Source organism: Martes martes, assembly GCF_963455335.1.
Source record: "Martes martes genome assembly, chromosome: 13".
Classification (NCBI taxonomy): Eukaryota; Metazoa; Chordata; class Mammalia; order Carnivora; family Mustelidae; genus Martes; species Martes martes.
Window position 1 is genome coordinate 14,225,399 of NC_137901.1, and position 23,610 is coordinate 14,249,008.

Consider the following 23,610-nt stretch of genomic DNA (forward strand, 5'->3'; position numbering starts at 1 on the left):
GAGCAAAAGCAAAAAAAAAAAAAAAAAAAAAAAGTGATGGAGAGACAAAGCCAAGTACAGACTTTCAACTTTAGAGAACAAACTGAAGGTTACTAGATGGGAGGTGCGGGGGGGGGGGGTGTTAAATAGGGCGTGGGGATTAAAGAGGGTACTTGTCCGGAGGAGCACCAGGAGTTGTTTGGAAGTGATGAATCACTATTGTACACCTGAAACTAATATTACACTGTATGTTAACAGGAATGTAAGTAAAAACTTAAATTATAAAAAAAGAGGCTCTTATGGTCAAGTGGGTAAGAGACAGTAAGATTTAAACTAGAATAGCGGCAGTAGAAGTGTGAGTAGAAGTCAGATTCAGGTCATGCTTTTATTTTTACTTATTTTTTTTTTAAAGATTTTATTTTATTTATTTGACAGAGAGAGAGATCACAAGTAGGCAGAGAGACAGGCAGAGAGAGGGGGAAGCAGGCTCCCTGCCGAGCAGAGAGCCCAATGTGGGGCTTGATCCCAGGACCCTGGATCATGACCTGAGCTGAAGGCAGAGGCCCAACCCACTGAGCCACCCAGGCGCCCCCAGGTCATGCTTTTAATGTAGAACTACATGTCCTGCTAAAACAATGGATGTGGGTTTAAGTAAAAGAGAGAAAACAAAATTATTCCTGAAGACTTCATTTACTGAATTTGTAATGATACAAAAGGTGAATAGAGTTTCAGAGGTTCTGTGTTTTAAGTGCACTGTGGTGATGGGGAGAATCCTTAGCTTACACCAGATTTTTAAGGGTCCCTAAACAGAAAGCTCTACGTTAATATTCTCACTTGGGCGAGGAAATCAAAGCAGATACTTATTATGGATGACCTAACTAGCTAATGCAAAAAAAAAAAGGACAATTTAGAGGCCAGGTCAAGTTTTTTTTTTAATTAAAATATTACTTTATAAAGTACTTAACTATATATTGATCTAAGGAAATAGATTATCTCTGTTCAGAAACCAGAATCAGAACAAATGAATGCAAATTACAGAAACAGATTTGGACCTCATGTAGGGCTCCCCATCTTCCTTTTTTTTTGGTAGTTTATTTATTTATTTATTTAAGTAATCGCAATACCTAACATGGAACTCGAACTCATGACCCTCTGATTGAGCCAGCCAGGTGCCCCCCACCATCTTCTTTTAAAACAATTAGTACACATCAATAACTGAAGTGATTGACTTCAAATAAAACCATGTCATTATCAATCTACCTTATCTTTAAATTCCTGTTAAGGTAAACTAAGTGAAATTCTATATATAACGCTCTTCTTAGAACACTGAGTTTCGAGGCATCTGGGTGACTCAGTGGGTTGAGCGTCTGCCTTTGTTCGGCTCAAGTCATGATCCCAGGGTCCTGAAATCGAGCCCTGCTCCCTGAAATTGCAGGGAGCCTGCTTCTCCCTCTCCTCCCACTTGTGCTCTCTCAATTAAAAAAAAAAGAACATTGTGTTTCTATTCAAGGAAGCATTTAATTTTCTTGCAATTTAATTGTATCTGATAAATAATAATTTGCTATTACATTTTAAGACAGCACAAGCAAAAATGGCAAAAAACAAGTAATACAGTATTCCTCATTATAGCATAATCTCTTTTAAGCACAAGCCAAGAAATATCAAAAACAATAGGAACCACCAAAGTATCAAAAGTTCATATTAAAGGGGCTGGCTCAGTTGGTAGAGTATGTAAACTTTTGATCTCGGGTTCTTGAGTTTGACCCCACACTGGGCAGAGAGACTACTTAAAACAGAAAGTTCACATTAAAAATGGGCTGAACTCAGGAACATTACTCAGCAATTTAAAAAAACACTATGATATATACAACATGAGTGAATCTCAATGCTGAATGAAAGAAGCCTTACACAAGAGTACACACTGTATAAGTTCACTTAAGAGGTGTTTTAGGCCACACAATAGTAATTTATAGCAGGAAAAAAATCATAATAATGGTTCCTGGAGTGCGGGGCTAACAGGGAAAGAGCATGATGGAACTTTTGGGGGAGATATGTATTAATAGGAGTTTGGGTTATCACAGGTGCACTCTTTTGTCGAAACTCATCAAATGAGACACTTAAAACTTACATATCTTGTTGTGTTTAAATTTTACCTCAAAAGAAAAGATTCTTGAGCTCTTAGTATTGAGCTCTTAGTAATGACAGGCATACTAAAGATTTTAAAAGATATCTGCAGCTTAATTTGAAATACATAAAGATAGGGTGGATTTTTGGATGAATAGAGGGTTGGAGAAATATCTAGATATAAGCCAATGCAAGTAGAGTAGAAGGTGAACTGTGTAATCTAGTGGTGGGTATAGGTATTAAAATTCTCTCAACTTTTCTTTAAGTTTGAAATTTTCAAAATGTGGGAAAAAATAAAACTTGTTAAGTTAAACATTGATAGGATCCACTGACTCCTAGATTTTAATAATTAAAGCTGTAATACTGGAAATAGCTACTATTATCGCCTTAAATGACAAAAATTTTTTTTTAAATGTTTTCCCTCTACTGTTTGAAATTGAGGCTTATGTGGTAAGAATTTGCCAGATCATTAAGGTTATCAATACATATTGCTTAAAAGGCTTCCCCTAATAAGTATATATAGCAATCTAAGTTCCAGTTTATAACAGTCTAAGTTCCAGCAGTTTATAATTCCAATACTTGGTATTATTTTTAATCTCACCAATTTAACACACTATAAAACTGTGTATTGCTTAATTATGCATCTCTGATTGCTGATGATCTTGAACACTCTTTGAAAAATAAGTGTGTGTGTGAATTTTTAATTCACATTCTTTGACCTTATAGCTAACATCTAGATTTTCCTGATATATTAGTTTATCTGGCCATTACTGCCCTAACCAGAAACTCAACTTTTAAGAACTACATCCTCTATTCTTAGTCGCATGTCTTAGCTCCTCATTCTGATGTCCCTAACGTGTGTATTAAAACATGCACACCCAACAGGATCAACTTTTATCAACCAATATTCTGGTATTGTGACATCAGTCCTCACAGTCTCACTTCTGATTTCATGAAATGTTAAGGATGATGTTGATTGTTGATTTCAGATAAATATTTTTTATTATGTTAAGTATTCATCTACTGTTAGTTTTCTAGTTTTTTTCTTTCTCCTCCTATTCATATGTTTAATCATACATATAGGTCTAGATTAGAGCTGTTTAACCACCATACATTATTCCTCCATTATACTGTTATTATTTCTCTGAAGGTTTCAAAGTTATCTAACAATGGGAGAGTCCTTGGGGAAAACAAACACCTAGTTTAATTTTCAACTTGGTATTATTATGGCCATTGAAAAATATTTTGGTACAAGCCAACAGCTTCATATTTTCCAAAAAAGAACATCTGACACCTTTCTAAATAATAACTATGATGTCACAAAAGTAAAAATCTCCTAATTCATTAAAATTTACTCTACCGTGTCAGAAAAGGAAAAAACTACTAATAAAAACAGTAATTTCAATTTTGATTGAACTAAACTATAACAGATTTTGTAAATACAATGTACTTTGGATTTTCAGACTAGTAACAGGTAATCAATCCTATAGTCCTAAGAGAAATATGCTTCTGTAGATCCAGCCACAATTCTTTACAGGTTAAGTGCCTTTCTAAGTACTCTAAAAGAGAGAGCTTGAAAACTACTCCTTTTATTTAGAAAAAATCTACCATATTCTAAAATAAAGTACACCACAAAGCATTTCATCAAATTCTAGGATTGTGTAACTTCTTAATAATTCATTTTATAACTTAAGAAACTGAATGGCCCGGAAGTTTCATCATAGCAGGCAAACTGGTAAAACCTGTATGCAGGTTTTAACTTAGGTCCGAGAACTAAAACATTACACACAGTGTGACTTTAAAGCATGCATATTAATTTTATAAACCACATACCAAAGTCTCACTTATATTTACATTAAATATTTTAGCACTGATGCAGGATGTACTTTTACAATAGTTCAAAAAATTAGTTTCAGATCCTTGAAAAAGTATTTTTTTTAAAGATTTTATTTATTCATTTGACAGAGAGAGAGAGATCACAAGTAGGCACAGAAGCAGGCCCCCTGCTGAGCAAAGAGCCTGGTGCGGGGCTTGATCCCAGGACCCTGAAATCATGACCTGAGCCAAAGGCACAGGCTTTAACCCACTGAGCCACCCAGGTGCCCCAAAAAAGTATTTTTTATGGAAATTATACAGTACTATAAAATCTAAATGTAATTGATCAGCTGCTGATTGGTAAAGAGTACTGGTTAATTCAATTAAACATTTATTGATCAACTACTGTGTACCAGGTTACTGACAGGAAGGTACAGTAAGGTATTAAAGGATAATTTTAAAGGATGTGATATAAAAGTCCATGTAGGTGTGTTGTGTATGCTTATTAAATATTTCTGTAAACACACAGAATAAGTTATTAATAGTAATCAACTCAGATGAGTAGAATTAAAATTTTCACTACATACTCTTCTTTGTATTTTGGCACTCTACCCTCAAAGACGTGTAATACTTTTTATAATATGAGCGTTTAATAAGTAAAAAGTAATGAAAGCACCCAATTCCTAATGAAAGGATAGGGAGTAAAGCATTACCAAACAATTAGATTTTTATTTCAATTTTTTCAGTAAAGGTGATTTACTGAACCATGCCTAAATAAATCTATGTCATAATACATAACAAAGGAATGTATATTATAGAAATTCAATAAAAGAAAGATAATAAATTTCCCTTAAAAGTAATTATCTTTAAACCTGAGACCATGTAAAAACATTTTAATATGCTATCTGCCTAAATTAATTATGGACCTTAGAGATCTGTCAAAGGCAAAACTTACATTTATAATTTCTGATGCTCAATTCTCCTCCAGTGCTGGGGCTCACTTCACTGACTCCCATGTTTAAAATATTTGAGAGCAAGAAGGAATCGCAGAGATCGTCCAATCCCCTCATTTTTACAGATAAGAATACAGAGTTATGTATTCATTCAGTATTTACTAACCCTTAGTGGGAAGTATAAAATCCAGTAAGATTTGGTCCTTGCCTTAAATAAGCTTATAAACCACTGGAGTTAAGTCATGTACACAGATAACAACGATACGATTAGACCATTGTATGTTAAAGGTTTAAATAAACTAATCTGAGAGTAAGCCAGGAACAGAAACCCAGTCTCTCAGCTTGCAGTCCGCCGTACTCTCCTCTTTATCAGAAGATTCCACAATGAACTAGACTTCCAAAAGACTGAAAATTAGGAAGAGATTTAAATGCTGAAATTTTATAACAAACTATTTACTTAAGCTAAAATTTCTACAGCATGGGATGATTTTACCATAAGAACTGTCAGGCAAAGAGAAGGATTATTAAAAACCATTATCAATAATTGTATTTTTAACATGTCTAGAATACTTATTCTGTGCCAGACACTTTCCATGGATAACTTTACTTAACCTCATAACAACCCCTGCAAGAGGAGAGGAGTCATTGGCATCTGCTTTTTTTAAGATTATTTGAGAGAGAGCATGAACACATACATGTGGGCACGGGGGCAGCACAGGGGGGTAGGGGGGTTGTGTGGCTGGGAATCCTCAAGCAGACTCCCTGCTGAGCACAGAGCTCAACTCAGGGCTTGATCCCAGGACCCTGAGATCATGACTGGAGCAGAAATCAAGAGTCCTACGCTCAACTGACTGAGCCCCCCAGGTGCCCTGCCATCTGCTTTCTACAGGAGAAGAAACAGAGTATGCAGAGTGCTGCAATTAGAAAGTAGCAGAGTAGAAATGTAAAGTTGAGCTCTCTGATTTGGAGGCCTGAGCTCTAAACCATTAAGTTTCTTCAATAATACCTAAGAACATGTAGGTTCAGATCTCCCAGATGCCAGGTAAGTTGGGCTTGATACTGTGAATGGCTTCAGAAAGATCAGACTTGACTCAGCTTTGCTCAGACAGAGTTGAGGGAATAGGCTATAGAGGAAAAGGCTAATTTTCACAAGGAATATTCTAAACTCATATATTTAAAGGAAATGACTATCTACCTACAGATCATTTCTTTAACACAGCTTCAACATTCAAAGCTTTTTCGCAGGCACAATGTTAGGCACTGTGCGTTAGGGGAAAAAAGGTCATTAGTAAGACATGTAAATTCACAAGTCTCTAAATAATTAATTTCCATAAGTGGAACAGATTTTAAAAAATACCACAAGTTAGAGGATTCAGAGCTCACTATGGGCTGGAGAAGCTTCAGGGAGAGGAAGGAACATAAACTGGACCTTCCTTTAAGGATACACAAAATCTGGGGGGGAAAAAAAAAGGACAACAGGGAATAAGCATTCTCAGAGAAGGAAAAAGGTACAAAGTCACTAAAATATAAAACATGTTTAAGGGACATTGAGTAAACAATGTAAGTATACTAAAAGTTTTGTGTATGGACAACATGGCTGAAAAGGCAAGAAGAAACAACATTTTAGAAAGAACTTTATTATACATATCCATGGTAAAATATTTTATAGTCACTTTTATCATACTATGCAAAAACTGGCAAAAAATTAAAATTTCTAAACAGGTTTATAAATTCTTTTTTTCTGTATGTAATATACAATTTTGCTAATAAGAGTTGGAAAAAGTTGCTTTAGACAGGAGGAAGCAATTTTAAAAGGTTTTAGCTGGAATGATATGAATAAATAGCTTTTAAAATCAAGTAAGAACAAGAATGGAAGAAAAGATTAAAAGCACATGAACCAGTTATAAGGTTAAAACTGATGGTCCAGATGTGAGCTAAAGGCCTTAACTAAGGCAGCACACAAGCAAAGAACTGACAGACGGTCAGAAATAACAGAAAATATGATGACACTACTTTGAGTGAGCAATCTTATCTACCTACAACAGGACCAACTGGTTGCCAAAACAAATGAACATCATTTCTGATTGCTGGGAATTTTTGAAATACTGGGTGGGAAAATCTGGAAGAAAGCTACACCCATGATTGCAACTGTGGTCTCCTCCTTGAGGCTTTAGTTAGTCATGCTCCATGACTACACCAGAAACTCAGATGTAACCATGCAGCAAAACTTCAAGACTGAAAAAGAGAATACAAACAAATTCAGCCTTATAAGATTATTTCATTCAGAAGAACAATTAGTGACTACATCTGGCTCTAATTTGAAGCTCAGCTGATCCTGGTCTATGGCCCAGATATCCTACAATCACATGTAAGACATGTATGTCCTGAGTTAGATTAAGTTAAGTGCTGTGTAACATGGACATCTTGAATTAGGTGAAGCTTTAGGCAGACTATTCACCTCTGTCTTAGTGTGGTGCTACAGTTTGTCACTTTGACTGTTTTTTAAATGGTTAGTTTTAGCCTACCTGACCTGCCTTCTGCATTAAGGAGAATGGCGGATCATACACTAACATGACCTAAGAATCGTGATAAGCTATTTTAAAGGTGACATAAAATAGTAGCTGTGGTGTAATGGAAAGAATGCAGACTTTGAAGTTAGTGATCTGGGCCGGAATCTGAGTCCTGCCACTAAAGACATGATTTGTGGTAAAATAGAAAAGGGCATAAAAGAAAGGTAAGCCCCTGTGCCTATCTCCCAATCAGCAATCCTCCTCTGTGGCATCAATCACTGTTTAGACTCTTCTGTATGTGTCTTTTACGCTAGGCATATGGAAATTTCTCCCTTTTTGTACATAAATGGAAATATTTACATACTGGCTGCATCCTAAATTATTCAATTTATAATATATCTTGGTGATCATTCCACATCAGCACATATAGACTATTCTGCTTAAATTAACCAATCCTTTACTGTTGCATATTTAGGTTGTTTTCAAACTTTTTTTTTTTTAAGACTTATTCATTTATTTATTTAAAAGGGAGAGAAAGCATGCAAGTGAGCATGGGAGGGGCAGAGGGAGAGGGAAACCAGCAGACTCCCCGCTGAGGAAGAAGCCCAACATGGGGCTTGATCTCTGAGATCATAACCTGAGTCAAAATCAAGAGTGGAATGCTTGGGGCGCTTGGGTGGCTCAGTGGGTTAAAGCCTCTGCCTTTGGCTCAGGTCATGATCCCAAGGTCCTGGGATCGAGCCCCGCATCCGGCTCTCTGCTCAGCGGGGAGCCTGCTTCCTCCTCTCTCTCTGCCCACCTCTCTGCCTACTTGTGATCTGTCTGTCAAATAAATAGATAAAATCTGAAAAAAAAAAAAAAAAAAAAAAAAAAAAAGAGTGGAATGCTAAACTGACTGAGCCATCCAGGTGCGTTAGGTTGTTTTCAATCTTTAATACCTTTACTTATAAATGATATTTTAAAAATCTTGGTTCTAATTATTTTAATGCAAATGAGCATGTATGTCTATAATACATTACAGAAATGGAAGTAGAGATTAAAGACTATTTTTTAAATGTGATTGATATCACCAAATTATTCTCAAGTGTGTGACCCCAACAGTGCATGAGTATACTTTTACCTTCCAAACTTTGTATCACACGTCTATTTTTATCAAAACTACACTCAGAAGACAATACTGCTTATAAAAAATTTGTTGGGAAGAGTCCAGTGAGACTACAGATTCAAAAATTACCCACTGATGCAGGCTACCTTTTTGATATGGACATCGTATTCAAAAGTTTAGGAGACAAAAATTGGTATTCTTACTATTATGACTTATTAAAGGGCACAAAATGCAAATATTCATCATTAAGAACAATGATAAAAATGGACTAGAAATTTTGGGGATACATTCATAACTCCTCATTCCACCTTACATTCCTGGATTAACTCTCCTTACTCACACATCTCCCTCTGATGGAAAAAAGAAAAAAAAAAAGTTTCGATTCTTACCATGATTGTAAAGAACATCTTTAATAAAAAACTACTACTGACTAGAAAAATTAGAAACCTTAAGGCTGTTGCTAGGTCCTTTTCTAATTCCACTTCCACACACATACAGAGAATATTTATAGGACACCCATACAACACAATAAAGAGCTATTGGCATAGGGGTTCCTGGATGGCTCAGTAGGTTAAGTGTCAGGCTCTTGATTTTGGCTCAGGTCATGATCTTAGGGTCATAAGACTGAGACCCCCTGGGGCTCCACGTTGGGTGTGGAGCCCGCTTAAGATTCTCTCTCTCTTCTTCTCCTCTGCCCCATTCCTGCTGCTTGCATGCACCCATCTGCTCTCAAATGAATACATAAATAAAAGTTTTCTTTATTAATCCTTATATTTGTAAGATATATAATTTGCAAGCAAAAAATGATTTTTTACAGTTAATTTTTGCAAATTTAATTAATACATGATATTCAGTATAAGGTAACAAAAAAGGTAGGCAAATTCCAGACAAAAATGAAGAAATAACTTATCATTCAAAATAAAATAAAACTAAAGCAAATCCCCAAAAATCAAAGGGGGCACTGTATTCAAAATATGGACAAATAGCAAAACACTATTTACTTAAATATTAATAAATATATTTCTAGTATAAATAATTTACAAACCATAATTAATCCTCAAATCTCATAGTACTTATAGGTCAAAGCCAGTAAAAACAATAGGCCTTTCTCAACTGATATTTGTGTTTTTTTTAATTATAGATTTATGTATTTCATAAAGAGAGAGAGAGCCGACGCAGGGAGGGCCAGAGGGAGAAGAGAAACTTCAGCAGACTCCATGCTCAGCAGCGAGTCCCATGCAGTGCTCCATCTCAGGACCCTGAGATCAGAACACTGGGATCACGACCTGAGCAGAAATTAAGAGTCAGTCCCGCGCTTAGTTGACTGTGCCACCCAGGCACCCCTCAAATGATATTTGTAATTTAAACATAAAACTACATTTTTAGACCAAGACAAATGTTTTTCATCATAAGATCATGGGTGAGAGAGGCATAGTTAAAAGCCATAAAAAAATTAACTAAATTAACCAAACTTCGTTTTTAACCTAAAAATACCAAACAAAATGAAAATTACACAAATTGAGAAGTTTTTTCCAATGAAGTTTTTTAAAAAACAAACAAGCATATATTCTGAAGATCACTAACTTTCCTTCTAACAAATAGTATAATTTTAATTTTTGACAGAAATAAGGTCTGTTTTCCTTGATTAATAGTCTTATCTTGGTTCCTCTCAGCCAAAATACCACAATGGTTTGAAACATCACACTGCATTTTTCCAAGTACCCATATGGAATCACTTTATTTAGCAGAGCCAGATAATGGGGAACCATTCCCAGATGTTTTAAATAAGGCAAAATATAAAATAAATATTATCTTTTCTTTACCCTCACTTCCTTTTCCTCACACAAGATAAAGTGTCTAAATAGGGCCAAATAATAAAGTAACTATTCAAAATTTCACTTTCTCCACAAGGGCCATTTCATTACCACAATCAACAGTAATTCTTCTATATCTGAATGCTTACTCTACTATCTGTATGACAGATGACTATTCTACAGTTCTGTCATGTGTTGGTCTTGTCTCTTCTCCAAGAACATAAGCTCAAGGACCTGCACTAAACATCACTTGGATTCCTACAATCCTGATTACATAATTTAATATACTGATCAACATAAAATATTGAATACCAACTATATTCAAGTCACTATGCTAGCCAGTGACAATATCTGATTAAATTTTTATCAGAATTAATAATAATGTTGAAAGTACTAGACAGATATAGGCAAGAAAAATGGTAAGTTATGCAACAGATAAATTTGGGAATGTACAGGATCCAGAAAATAGTAGAAAGTCTCATTCAGCTAAAAGCAGTGAACCCAAAAATATCAGAGATATTTTATTGATGTTTTCTTTCTCAGAAGCCAGAGGAAGCACTAAACTCAAATTCAACCCAACAAGGGCAGAACTACTTTGTAAAGTGGAAGAGATGGGAATGCTGGAAGATGGTAAATCTTGACATGTTAGCATTGGTGATACTGAAAAAAGAACACTGACAACAATGAGATGTGTAAACTTTGTGAGTTCTGAGAAAAGACAGGTAGGATCATGAAACAGAAAATTTTAAAAAGAAGGAAAATGACTCAAGAAGGCTGTAGGATCACAAATGAAATTATCACATTCATTCATAAATGCCTGCCTCCTGACAAGCTACCTTATAAAAACTTGAAGACATGGTAAATACAGATTAAAAGAAATCCATCACTGAAAGGTATTAAGTTACTTGTTTTTCCCATTTGATCACCTACTGCCTGTACTATAAAAAAAAAAAGCCGGGCTCATCTATGAAATTACAGTCCAATTTTAATCAGTTCTTAAGACTTCAAGAGGAGCCAGCATTACTCGGACAAAGACAGCACAATCTGTTCAGTGTTAATCAATGACATTGCCTCAATTTTTATCTTGCAATCTAACTGAAAAGCAAAATAATTACTAAATGGAAATTTATTCTGGCCCATTTGGCAAAAATACAGAGGAAAAAAGAAATACATATATATAATGTGTGTATATAAAGATATAATTAGTTCACTAAATAGATCTAGTAGAAAATCTCACAAAGATGCTACAATTTAACAAACACTGAAACTTCCTTAGATCATTTGCTAGAAGTAAATTTTTTAGTTAATACAAATCTATGGGACACCTGGGTGGCTCAGTCTGTTGACCCATCAACTCCTGATTTCGGCTTATATCTTGATCTCGAGCCCCACATTTGGGCTCCACACTCAACTCCTGGAGTCTGCTTTAGAGTCTCTCTCTCCCTCTCTCCCTTCTGCCTCCCTTCCCCCACCCCCCTCGTGCTCCCATGTGCTCCCTCTAAGTAAATAAATAAGTAAATAAAGTCTTAAAAAAAAAATTCTTCTACTGAAAATACCAAACTTATAAAGCTGTAATTCTTTTACCATTTGAATGTTTTATAAATATGAATTATTCTTCCACCCAAGAAAAAAAGGTTAAATACAGTATGAAGACTTCTTAAAGTATTTTAATAGCACAACCATACTATTTACCTAGGTCAACAGACTTTTAATAAATAATTCAGTAAGTCTTTTTTTCTTTTTTTAAATGATTCAGTAAATCTTGCAAAATTAAATTGTTTTTAGACATCAGTGAAAGAAAGAAACTACTTTTGGTTATATATTTATTGTTTTTTGAAGTATTATTAAGTTTCAGATCAAACACATCAATCAAATTTAGAGAAAAAGAAATAAAAATAATTTAATGTTTTAGATAATCCATACTCTCAATTTTAACACTGTTTATAATGAACTATGATGCTCTTATTGAGTATTATAAAATCATAATCCAATTAGTAGCAATCAACATGCTACACTTGAATATAGGGGACATTTAAAAGGAGGCAGTAGCTCAATCCTAGAGAAACATCCTCTGAATTCCTAAAATATAATTTGTGCAATCAGGGGCTTAGTCAAAATCTTTAAAACATGGTACTAAGCACAGACTTACAGACTTATATTAATATTTATCTATTTTCTAACTGGATTAAGACACTTACAGGCACCGATATTTTGAAATATACAATGCATTTGTATTTAAGCTGTACTAAAGTTCATGCTACGTGTACACATTTATAGAAAGAGTATTTAAGAAATATTTCTTCTTTTTATAACTTTAATTAAAATAGTCTTGCCATCACAAAACTAAATTAAAAGCTAAAACGCTAAGACTTCTAGAAGAAAATTTCTGCAACCTGGGATTGGTAAATATTGTTTATGTAGGACACAAAGAACATGAATCACTAAAGAAAAAAACTGATTAACTGAACTTGAAAAAATGCAGAAAACAAACAAAAATGTAGAAAACAACACAGCAAACCATACTGGGAAAAATATCTGCAAAACACTATAAAGTTTTTCAAAACTCATCAAACTGTATCTTGAAACAGGTGCATTTTATGTGTGCAATCTTACATCAAAGTTGATGATAACAATTATAGTGCCTATCAATATAAAGCTATATGAAACAGGTTAGTCCAATGTTTACTTTTTAAAATACATGCATGAAAAAGACAGGTTAGGCATATATCATTGGCAAGATTACAGATAACTTTTTTTTTTCTCTTTTGCTCATTTCCTTTTTGTTAATTTGAAAATGCTGCTTAGAGTCTAAATTATACACATGATCTTAGCCAAAAGGCCGAGAAGCAACAGAGTCTAAATTATAAATGTAAGTATCTCTCTCTCTCTTTTTTTTCTAAGATGTATTTATTTCAGAGAAAAAGAGAGAGAGAGAGAGAGAGAACACACACACATGTAGGGGAGAGAACAGAGAGAGAATCCCAAGCAGACTCCCCACTGAGCAGGGAACCCTATGCAGCGCAGACTTCACCACCAGCAATCACTACCCCAGCCTAAACCAAGAATCTGATCCCCAGTCAACTGACCCACGTAGGTGCTCCATAACGATTTCTGTATACAAAAAGTTTTTTTTTTTTTAAAGATTTTATTTATTTATTTGTCAGAGAAAGAGAGAGAGAGTGAGCACAGGCAGACAGAATGTTAGAGGGAGAAGCAGGCTCCCTGCGGAGCAAGGAGCCCGATGTGGGACTCGATCCCAGGACGCTGGGATCATGACCTGAGCCGAAGGCAGCTGCTTAACCAACTGAGCCACCCAGGCATCCCTGTATACAAAAAGTTTTAATGAGAAATTTTCAGTATGAACAGTGATATCAAACTGTAATAAGGAGGCACAGAAATTCTTTCAAATAGAATGAAGTCATGAAGTAAGGAATAACCTATTTCACTTTATTAACATGGTAGAAAACCATAGCAGATGCAATTAAGTTATGCCCAACATAACATAACTTACAGCCAAGGACTGTACAAAGTATGAAGAATATGAGGATATCCCTCAAGAAGTGACTATTTAATGGAGAAAAATGATACTGTCAACAAATCAAATACAAAATAATTAAAGACTATAGTTTACATATGAAAGCACAATGAAACAAGCAACTAAGGGAAAAAAGAGAGAGAAAGACAGATGCAACTAACTAAACACGGAGAGTGTGGGAAGCATTTACAAAGGTGACATTTAGGCTACCCAGCAATGGGAAAAATCTCTTCCTGAAATGATTATCCTACATACTGAGTAAGGAACTTACACCTACTGAGAAAATTCCATATCAAAGAGGGAAATGTGCCTAGAATTTACCAGGACAGAAAATGTACTCTTTGCACTTGCATTACATCTAGATTTGGCAATAGAAGTCTCCGACACCATTCAAAAGTACAAAGAAAAAATAATCAATTAGACTACAATTTAAAAATTGTACATTTAACATTTGTTAGTAAATTCCAGTTGGCCTCATCTGATAACATTAAAACTTCTCATACCATTAGTAAGGGAAAATCCACGATGCCTCCCAAAACTGAATCTGGGAATCCAGAATACATCCCTAATAGTATGTTTTCAAGCCCAAAGAAACGCTTATAAATATATGATGGATGGGGTAAACAATTACTCTGTACTGCTAAGAATGATTATAACACGGTGAAAAAGGAAATTCCTAACTTGTGCAGAGAAAAAAAGACTGCGAGGTAGTGGGACCACAAGATAGACTACAGGCAGAACCTGTCCACCCTACTCCTTGTATTTTCTGTCATTTTGGAAACTTCTTGCAGTTAAGGCATCGAAGTGGAATTAAAAAGACTTTACTTAAACATATTTTGGGCAGCAGAAAACCCAGTTTTTGAGTGAGAAAGTCATTCCACAGTAAAGGGACTTTGGGGGATCTGTGCGTAAAGAACATTCCCTGTTCTTTTCCCCCTCTTGACTTTGAGTCAAGGAATTACTGCAAGCAATTTAAGAAACACTATTTCCTGGTAGAGGTGATTTAGGAGATTGGAGGAAAAAGAAAAATGATTAAAGCGATAGGCCAGTTTGCAAGGGAGACTTCTGCAGTCCCGTAACAGCCAGCGAACTGGAAACTGGTATTTTTTCAACACCGAAGCCAAGAGGAACCAGGAGCAAGTCGAAGTCCAGCCAAAGGTTGGCGGCACACAGAGAACAATCGGTGCCAGATCCTTTTGCTTCCACCGCAAAAGACTCCCACCCCCCTCCAACTCTCTCTAAAATGTTCCTAATACGCACTACCCGCCCAGAAATACCTCCTCCCCGACAATCCCGACCATCCTGCGGGAGTGACAGGCTGTGTTCACTTACTGAGCTGTCCCCCGCCAGACGTCGTACTCGGTTCCCGACCTCCTCCGCCTCCAACGCCGGCTGCTCCAGGGATCCCCGGCGCTCCCACCCCTGGCGGGGTCCCACTCTGCCTTTCGAAGTTGCCTGGATTGGAGAAGTAGTCGCGCAGCCGAGGCAGTTCGCGGCCGCTCTCTAACAGCTCGGTGTGCAGCTCCAGGGCGGTCAGCAAGTATTGATCGCGCAACAGCTGAGCCGCGATCGCATCAATTGACAATCGGGCAGGGGTCTCCCCGCAGCCCCCCAATGCCACCGCAGCCGCCGACACCTCCCCAGGGAGCCCTGGCCGCGCACTGCTCCCTAAGGCCACCGGATCTTGGGGCGATAGCGAGTCCGCAGAGCCAGGATCTAGGCCGCTCCCGGAACCCAGCCGAAGTCCTGCCCGCCGCTCCTCGGTCGCCGCTACCTCGTCGTCGTCCTCGTCCGAATCGCTGAGGAATGGATTCACACCGCCGCCACCGCTGCCACTACCTCCAGGCGCCATTGCCGCCATCTTATCCTGTCAGGACCGTGGGCGCCTCCCTAACTGGCTTTGACAGGCCGCAGCCTGGATTCCCCCTAAGCCTCAGCGGGCACTGCGCACCTCCACAATCCTGGCCTGGCCACGTCCCACCTCCCCACCCGGAGACCAGGAGTAGGCTCGGAGGCAGAAGGTCCGATGCAGCAGCACCCGCTACCTCAGCCACTGCTGCACCAGCAGCGGGGCTCTGCAGGCGTCTTCCTGGTCTCAGTCTCGCGAGAAAGGGTGCGAGTCCTGCCCCCCTCTCCCCGCCCAAGCCCTGCCCCAGCCCCGCCCGTTCTCAACACCAGAGGGCGAAGATTGAAAGCCCCGCTCCCCGCTCAAAGGCAAAACCCCGCCCCCACTCCTGTTTGATTGGCTGGAGGTGGAGAGAGGGGCTGGAGTTACCGAGGACCGGCTCTAGAATTATCGCGAGAGCAGTCTCCCGGCAGGTAGGTTTCGGGGGGCGTTCCGCAGTTGAGAGGCAGTTATGACGGTGGCTTAGGAACGTTCTCTCCCCTCTCCTTTCAGGGGTCAAAGGGTAACTCTGCGGGAGAGCTGGATTCTGCCTTTGCGCCGAGGAGGCCTCCTTCTCGAGATAACGCCTGACACGGAAAAGCCCCAGGTAAAGCCCCGGGACCAGAGCGCAGAGGTGCGGTGGCACCAAAACTGGCCTCCACGCCCGCGGGCGCGCTGCTTCCCTGGCGCTCTTCACTTTTTCTTGTTGTTTGCTGCCAGTGGGTGGTACTGTCTTCGCACATGTAGCAGGTGTCAGGGCAGTACTTAGAATTTGGCTTCCTTTCTCTTCCGTTCCCAGCCAAGTGCCTGATCGCTCTGGAGGCCTGGCGACGGCACCGGCTGCTTGAACTTCTGGAAGACCGCCTTCTAACCTCCGAGTTAGTGCTGTGAAAGGGCGGGGCGTGCTGGGCTGTGGGAGGTGGAGGAAGTAACCGGACAGAACTCTAGAGTTTTGGATTTCGATGGATTTGTGGATAGATACCCTGAATGAGCACTTAGCATTTAAAACACGGTTTGCACAACAGGGACCCTTGAAAGTGTTAAATGCAGCCCCAGCAGTAGAGAGGTAATGCAAACTTAAGCCTAGAAACGTTCAACGACCTGGTCAGGTCAACTCCATTAGAAGTATTCGAAGGAATTTTAAAATCAGTTTTCTTATGTGCAAAGCCATTCTTCTCCCACTAGCCTTCCAGCCTTTCTGGCTTGGCCATTTAGGCTGGAATTAAGGTATTGACTGTGGAACATATTTATTTTAAAGCTTGGATGCTTTGCACAGTTTTAATTTCCTTCATCAAATGTTAGCACGTAGAGTAAGTACACTAAATTTTGGAAGTTCCACCTTTATCTTTTAGGTCATTGCTTGACTACAATGCAAGGTGGTAAAGGGGATGTTAGTTTCTAGTCAAACGGTATTGGAATGCTAGTCCTAAGATCTATTTTCTTCACACATAAATTGCCGCTTTTGCAAGGTTTTAAACTTCCTTTCTTTCCGTATAGCTCCCTGTAAGCACCAACATAAATAGGTAGCAGTAATTTTGTTATCGGGTGAGTTACATGTTACACTGAAGTAGTAAAGTATCTCCTTTAGCTCTGTGGAAAAATAAAAACAGAGCATTCTTATATAACCATAGGTCAGGTTATTGGCTTACATGTGAAAGTATGCCAGCGGTTAAGTGTAGGCTTTAATTTCAGTTTACCCAGGCTCAGAAAACTAAAATTTTCATTTGAATGAGGCTTTGGGTTTTTTTCTTCTGTTTTTGCTGGAAACTTTTTTTTTAAACATTCTTAGTACTAAGAATTCAAAATATATATATATTTTTTTACAGAACATGAGCTCCTAATGTTTGAATTCTAAATATTTTTCTATGCTATATATATGGAAGAAAAACATGAAAAAAGAATCCCCAATCTTAGAAAAATAGTATCAAGATAGCCAATGCAACATCCTGTTATTGTTTGTTAGCAAAAAGGATTGCTGATACTTATTGTAGTTGAATTTGCCAGAGAGATTGAAAATGGAATCAATTTCTGGAATGGAGAAATGGGAGGGAATAGTGAATGGCATGAAAAGGGCACGGTTGGAAATGTATTATTTATATACAATATTTCCATCTCTGTAATTGAATTTTTAGAAATCCCCTGCACTTAGGGTCCCTAAAGAAGATAGTCCTTGTCTGGCAGAAGTGCCTAGAGTTCATATTCCAATTCTGCCAATTATTTGCTGTAACACCTTAAGTTACTTAGCTTCTCTTAGTCTCATTTAACATTTATCTGTCAAGGGGATTAATGAAAGTACACAGAATTAGAAATGTGCTTGTCACAGTGCCTGGTACCTAGTATACCATAAATGTTATTATAGTCAGTTGCAAGTAGTGCAATATTAGTATATATTGAAAGTATTTGAGAGGTTTTTAAAAATAAAACAAGAGGGGCGCCTGGGTGGCTCAGTGGGTTAAGCCTCTGCCTTCGGCTCAGGTCATGATCTCAGGGTTCTGGGATCGAGTCCCGCATCGGGCTCTCTGCTCAGCAGTGAGCCTGCTTCCCCTCTCTCTGCCTGCCTCTCTGCCTACTTGTGATCTCTCTCTCTCTCTCTCTCTCTCAATAAATAAATAAAATCTTAAAAAAAAAAAAACAAGAAAAATTTCAACTATTCAGCCACTAAACCTGGAAAAAGCAATTAAGTCAGTAGGGTACAAAGGGAGTATCTTTCATTTAGGATCTGATTTCTAAAATGTAAGTTGAAAATATATTTAAAATATGTTTTCTCAGAGAGCTGTAAGAGGTTGGATGAAGAAGTGCTTCCATGAGTGACTTCCTGTATAAATCTGTAATTTCCTGATTGTACTTCGTATCCTATAATCATGGACTTGTTTATATGACCTTTCCAGCCTATAACAAATCAACTGGCCAGTTTTCTCAGTAAGTACTTTTCTTTTCCACAGTACATAGAGGTGTACTTATCAATAAAAGTTCTTAAGAAGTAGCACATACTGGGGCAGCAGGGTGGCTCAGTGGGTTAAGCCGCTGCCTTAGGCTCAGGTCATGATCTCACGGTCCTGGGATTGAGTCCCCCGTCCGGCTTTCTGCTCAGCAGGGAGGCTGCTTCCTTCTCTCTCTCTCTCTCTGCCTACTTGTGATCTCTGTCTGTCAAATAAATAAATAAAATCTTAAAAAAAACAAAAAAGAAGTAGCACATACTAGAATGTTAATAATTGCTAATCTCTATTTATAATAATTTATTAATATGGTTGGGAAATCTTCTCCTTAGCAAAACTTACATTAATGTAGGTCTTTGCAGCTAAAATTTGGATAAGGATAGTCATTGAACTTTGTATGTTAGCAATAAAACGTTAAAGATTTTTTATACTTTTAAACACTTCAAATATTTTAAAGATTTTATTTATTTATTTGACAGACAGAGATCACAAGTAGGCAGAGAGGCAGGCAGAGAGAGAGGAGGAGGAAGCAGGCTCCCCGCTGAGCAGAGAGCCTGATGTGGGGCTCAATCCCAGAACCCTGGTATCATGACCCAAGTCGAAGGCAGAGGCTTTAACCCACTGAGCCACCCATGCACCCCAACACTTCAAATATTTTAGGGCTTAAAAACTAATTTATGGTTTTAACAGTCTTAAAGTAACCACAGGTAACATTTTAAATGCAAATTTTTGGTTAATGTGAAATTTTAGAGATATGTAATTTTTAAATTGTTTTTCAATGCCTGTAAACATTCGACAGGTATAAGCTAAATAACTTTTATTGGTACATGGATATGTATCTTTTAAAATTTTTAATAGTTATTCATTTGTTTTGAGAGGTTTCCAAACAATTCAACCATGACAAAATTTTCTTCAGTAAATCTGAATAAAATGTGGTTCTCTTTAAAGAGCAATGTTAATAAAATTGCTTAATACACATGTGCTTGGCAATAATAAAATAATTAGTATGCGAAGAATATTTTGGAATCACTTCAATTTTATGTATAGTAAATGACTCAAGCATATAAGTTTGATTTTTGTTTTGTTTTTTATGGATCCTGAATCTTCACAGTTCAAGTGTTTGTTCTGGAGAAGTAAAAAGAGAAACAAGGCAGCCTCTAGTGGCTATAGTGCATATTACATGTACCTTTGAAATGATAATCCTAAATAATTTCTGCAGCGCACATCTGAGTCCTTTCTAAGCCCGTAGGACTGTGATGAGTGCTGGAGGAGCTCTGTCTTGCTGTCATGGAATTACAGTTAAGTAATAGAGACAGACATTAATTGAAATGGTAAAAACTGAAGTATGTATTTATCAACTTGAAGTAAAGGCTTTGGTTTTTGGTTCGGACTGCATAGTTTCTGAGGAAGTGATGTTTGAAAGTGCAAGGAGATGTCATGAGACAATGCAGTGAGAGAGGATAGAAGGTGGGTTGGAAATGCAATTTATGCAAAGGTCTTAATTACAATAGGACGCATGGGCTCCTGATATAAAAAGGACCAATATGGTGCGATGCCATAAAGCAAAGAGGAGGGCCATGGGACAAGGCTAGAAAGCGAGGCAAAGACCAGTCCGTGTAACACCTGTGTTGTATTAAGGATTCTACTTTTTATTATGATGGGGGAGAGGCACTGAAGGGTTTTACCCAACAGATGAGGTGTTCCTATTTGCATTCTGAAAAAAGCAAAATAAAAAAATAATACGTGGCTATACAGCTGAAGAATGGGTTTTAAAGAATGACTGCTAGTTTTCAGATTGGTATACCTGAGTAGAAGGTGGTGCCATCTCCAGAGACTGTAAACACTAGAGAGTTAGGAGGTTTACTACCTAAACAAGGTTCATGGGGAATATCATGAGTTTGGTTTTAAACATACTCAGTTTTTGTCTCAGGTGGATGTGTTAAGGTTGGAATTGCGTATATGCATTTGGAGCTGTCTGTTAAGACTTTCACATGTAAGTGCTAGCTGACACCAAGGGTAGGGTCAAAAAAACCTAGGCAGTGGGGTGCCTTGCTGGCTCAGTTGGGGGAGCATGCAACTCTTGATCTCATGGTTGTGAGTTTGAGCCCCATGTTGGGTGTCTAGATTACTTAAAAATGAAGTCTTAAAAAAAAAAGTCTAGACAAAAAGTACAAGAGTGAGAATAAAAGAAACCCTAGGACCAAATTTTGAGTAATTCCAAAATTCATTGACCATATAGAGACCCCTCAATATTGGACAGAGAAGTAGGAGAAAAACTGGAGCAATGTTCACAAAAGCTTAGAAATGTTGGCTGTTTAAGAAAAAAGTCATGGTTAAGGAAGACAAATTGAGTGGAAGATAGAAGACATAAAAAAAAGCCACTGGTTTTTGTAATATTGGCTACATTACATTAACAGAAATTTTTTTCTCTGATGTAGTAGAAAACAAAGGCTCAAATTGTTTGAGTTTTAGAGGATCAGGGAAAAAGAGATCATATTATTTTCAAAAAGTTTGGCTGTGTTGGGGAGAAAAGGGCAGCCAATGCCTTTAAAAATATTCTTTATTAATCCTTTATTTGTAAGATACATTTTTGGCATAGGTGTGGCTTGACTTGTTTTCCATACTGTATAACGTTTCCCTGAACAAAAACTATATCTGTTCCTCTTGTTAGATATTGTTTCCAACTTTTATGATACAAAAAGCAAAAGACAAGAATTGCATTTAAAGGGGTTTTTTTGGCCTGTATTTGTATTTGATATAGAATTTACCTTAGGACATTCTAAAGTGGTAGCTATACTAGTGCTTCCATCAGGTAATTAAAAGCTTCGGACTAGATCTCTGTCTCACACCACATACAAATAAATTCTAGATAATGCCAGGTGAAAAGCAAAAATCTTAAACTTAGAATTTAGTTCTAATTTAAAACTATTTTTATGTGACATTAAAACAAGGGAAGTTTTCTTATGGAAAACACAAAAAAACTTACTGCAGAAAGAATAAATTTGGTAAATTATACTGTATTAAGGTTGTAAAACTTCTATTTAACAAAAAGCACCATAAACAGATTTGTGTTTGCTTTGTTTGCATGTGTGTTGCAAATAAATATCTATGTGTCTATATCTATAGAGAGAGAGATACACAGGTACACATGCATATAATATAATGTACAAGTCCAAGAAAAAAGGCCAGCAAGCATAATCCTGTGTGATCAAAGGATACGGACACGCAGTTGAAAGGATAGGAAACCCAGTTGGCCAGTAAAAACATGAAAAGATGTTCACTCTGAGTAGTAATCAGGCAAATAGATACTCAAACAACAAGATGCCATTTCATCCTGTGTAGGTTGGCATAAGGTGAATATGATAGTAACAGTCAATTACGGGGATTTAGAGAAAACATGAATTCTCATACACTGCTGGTGACACTTTGCTACTATCTTGTAAAGTGGAGAATATAGGTTTACTCCAGCAATTCCACTTAATAGAGGTGATTTTCAAATTTATTTGAACGTAAAATAGTTTGAAATACTTTTTTTCAATGCTGTATTCATACAATGCACATGTATGCATGTGCACACATAGAGAAAAAATAAAATAATTTTTCAGAACCATCATTTACCTTCCTACTTCTGAAGTACTTCATTGTGATGTATTCTCTATCCTACCCTATTCTATTTCACTTTTTTTAAAAGAAGCTAATGGCAACCCACCAAATTAATTTTGTGATGGATCATCATTCTGTTTGTCATTCTGAAAATCTCCCAAGTTTACCATGAGAAATAGGCTAAATTGCAGCATTCTTTGTAGTAGTACAGGCAAGTAAAGTGGCAGGCAGAGGCAGAGGGAGAAGCAGGTTCCTGCGGAGCAAGGAGCCGGATGTGGGACTTGATCCCAGGAAGCTGGGATCACGAGCGGAAGGCAACCACTTAACTGACTGAGCCACCCAGGCATCCCAGAATGAGAGCTTTTATTCCCATTATTGACTGAGTTTAAAATGTAGACCCTCCCTGTAGAAGAATTCAAATAATCTGTGTGGGTACTTCATGCTCTCAGAAGATCGAGTATAACTCAGTATAACTCCCTACTCCTTCAGTATTAGTTGTACATATAGCAGCTTCCTTCCAAAGAGTACAATGTGAAATCATTAAATTTATAGTGGAGAGGAACCTGACAAACACTACCTTGGCCAGAGGATCAAGTTTAATATCAGTTGTCTATAAGCCTTGTTGATGGCATACGCCCCTGGTAAGATGTGATAAAAATGGCACCTTACACATGTGGTTTTCCTTCCTCTTCTCTCCATAACCCCATTCTAATCATGAGAAAAATATCAGACAAGTTCCTATAAGAGAAGTCTCCTACAGTATACCTGACTAGTACTCTTCAGAACTTGCAAGGTCATCAAAACAGGCAAACTCTGAGAAATTGTCCCAGCCAAGAGATGCCTAAGGAGGCATGATAAGTAACTGTACTGTGGTATTCTGGAACAGATGAAGGATGTTAGATAGGAAGAAAAAGAAAATTGAATTCTTCTCAAGTATGTAGCTGGGAATGAATCCTCTAAATAATTAGCAAGTCCTGTTGGTTTACTAGCCATGAGGGAATTTGAAAATTAGTTCTTTTATGGCATTTGTAAAGTCACATGTAGTTTTCACTTGAAAGTGATGTATAGCATGATGAAAAAAATATACACCCCAAAATAATAAGTATAAAGAAACAAGTGAACTAGTGAACTAATAAAGAAACAAATGAACTAATAACCTGTTGTGTGCAGACCCCAGCTACTTCCTTACAGTTTTAACTGGCAGTTAAACTGTAACAGAGTCTAAGAGAACTGCGAAACACCGTCTTTAAATAATAAGCTCTTTAGTATGGCTTATGCTGATGTAAACACTTAAAGGCTACGAGTTTAGTAAATAACCTTTATTTACAAGAACACAGGTTACATGAAATCA

The 23,610-nt window shown here is 37.4% G+C and overlaps 2 protein-coding genes across 7 annotated transcripts in view; one reads left to right on the forward strand and one right to left on the reverse strand.

Annotated features, from left to right (window-relative positions):
* The window catches only part of RELCH (RAB11 binding and LisH domain, coiled-coil and HEAT repeat containing), a 118,124-nt gene extending 102,425 nt beyond the window's left edge, over positions 1-15,699 (reverse strand). For all 6 annotated transcript variants that reach the window (XR_013967824.1, XM_080821046.1, XM_080821045.1 and 3 more), the window contains exon 1: positions 15,168-15,699. Coding sequence is in view for 5 of the 6 variants with exons in the window: in XM_080821046.1 (XP_080677172.1) it covers positions 15,168-15,696 (529 nt within the window). In the remaining variant the exon portion in view is untranslated. The remainder of the gene's footprint in view (positions 1-15,167) is intronic.
* Positions 15,700-16,173: 474 nt separating this feature from the next.
* The window catches only part of PIGN (phosphatidylinositol glycan anchor biosynthesis class N), a 111,600-nt gene continuing 104,163 nt past the window's right edge, over positions 16,174-23,610 (forward strand). Inside the window, exons 1-2 of the mRNA XM_080821151.1 lie at positions 16,174-16,327; positions 18,490-18,639. The gene's annotated coding sequence lies outside the window, so the exon portion shown is untranslated. The remainder of the gene's footprint in view (positions 16,328-18,489; positions 18,640-23,610) is intronic.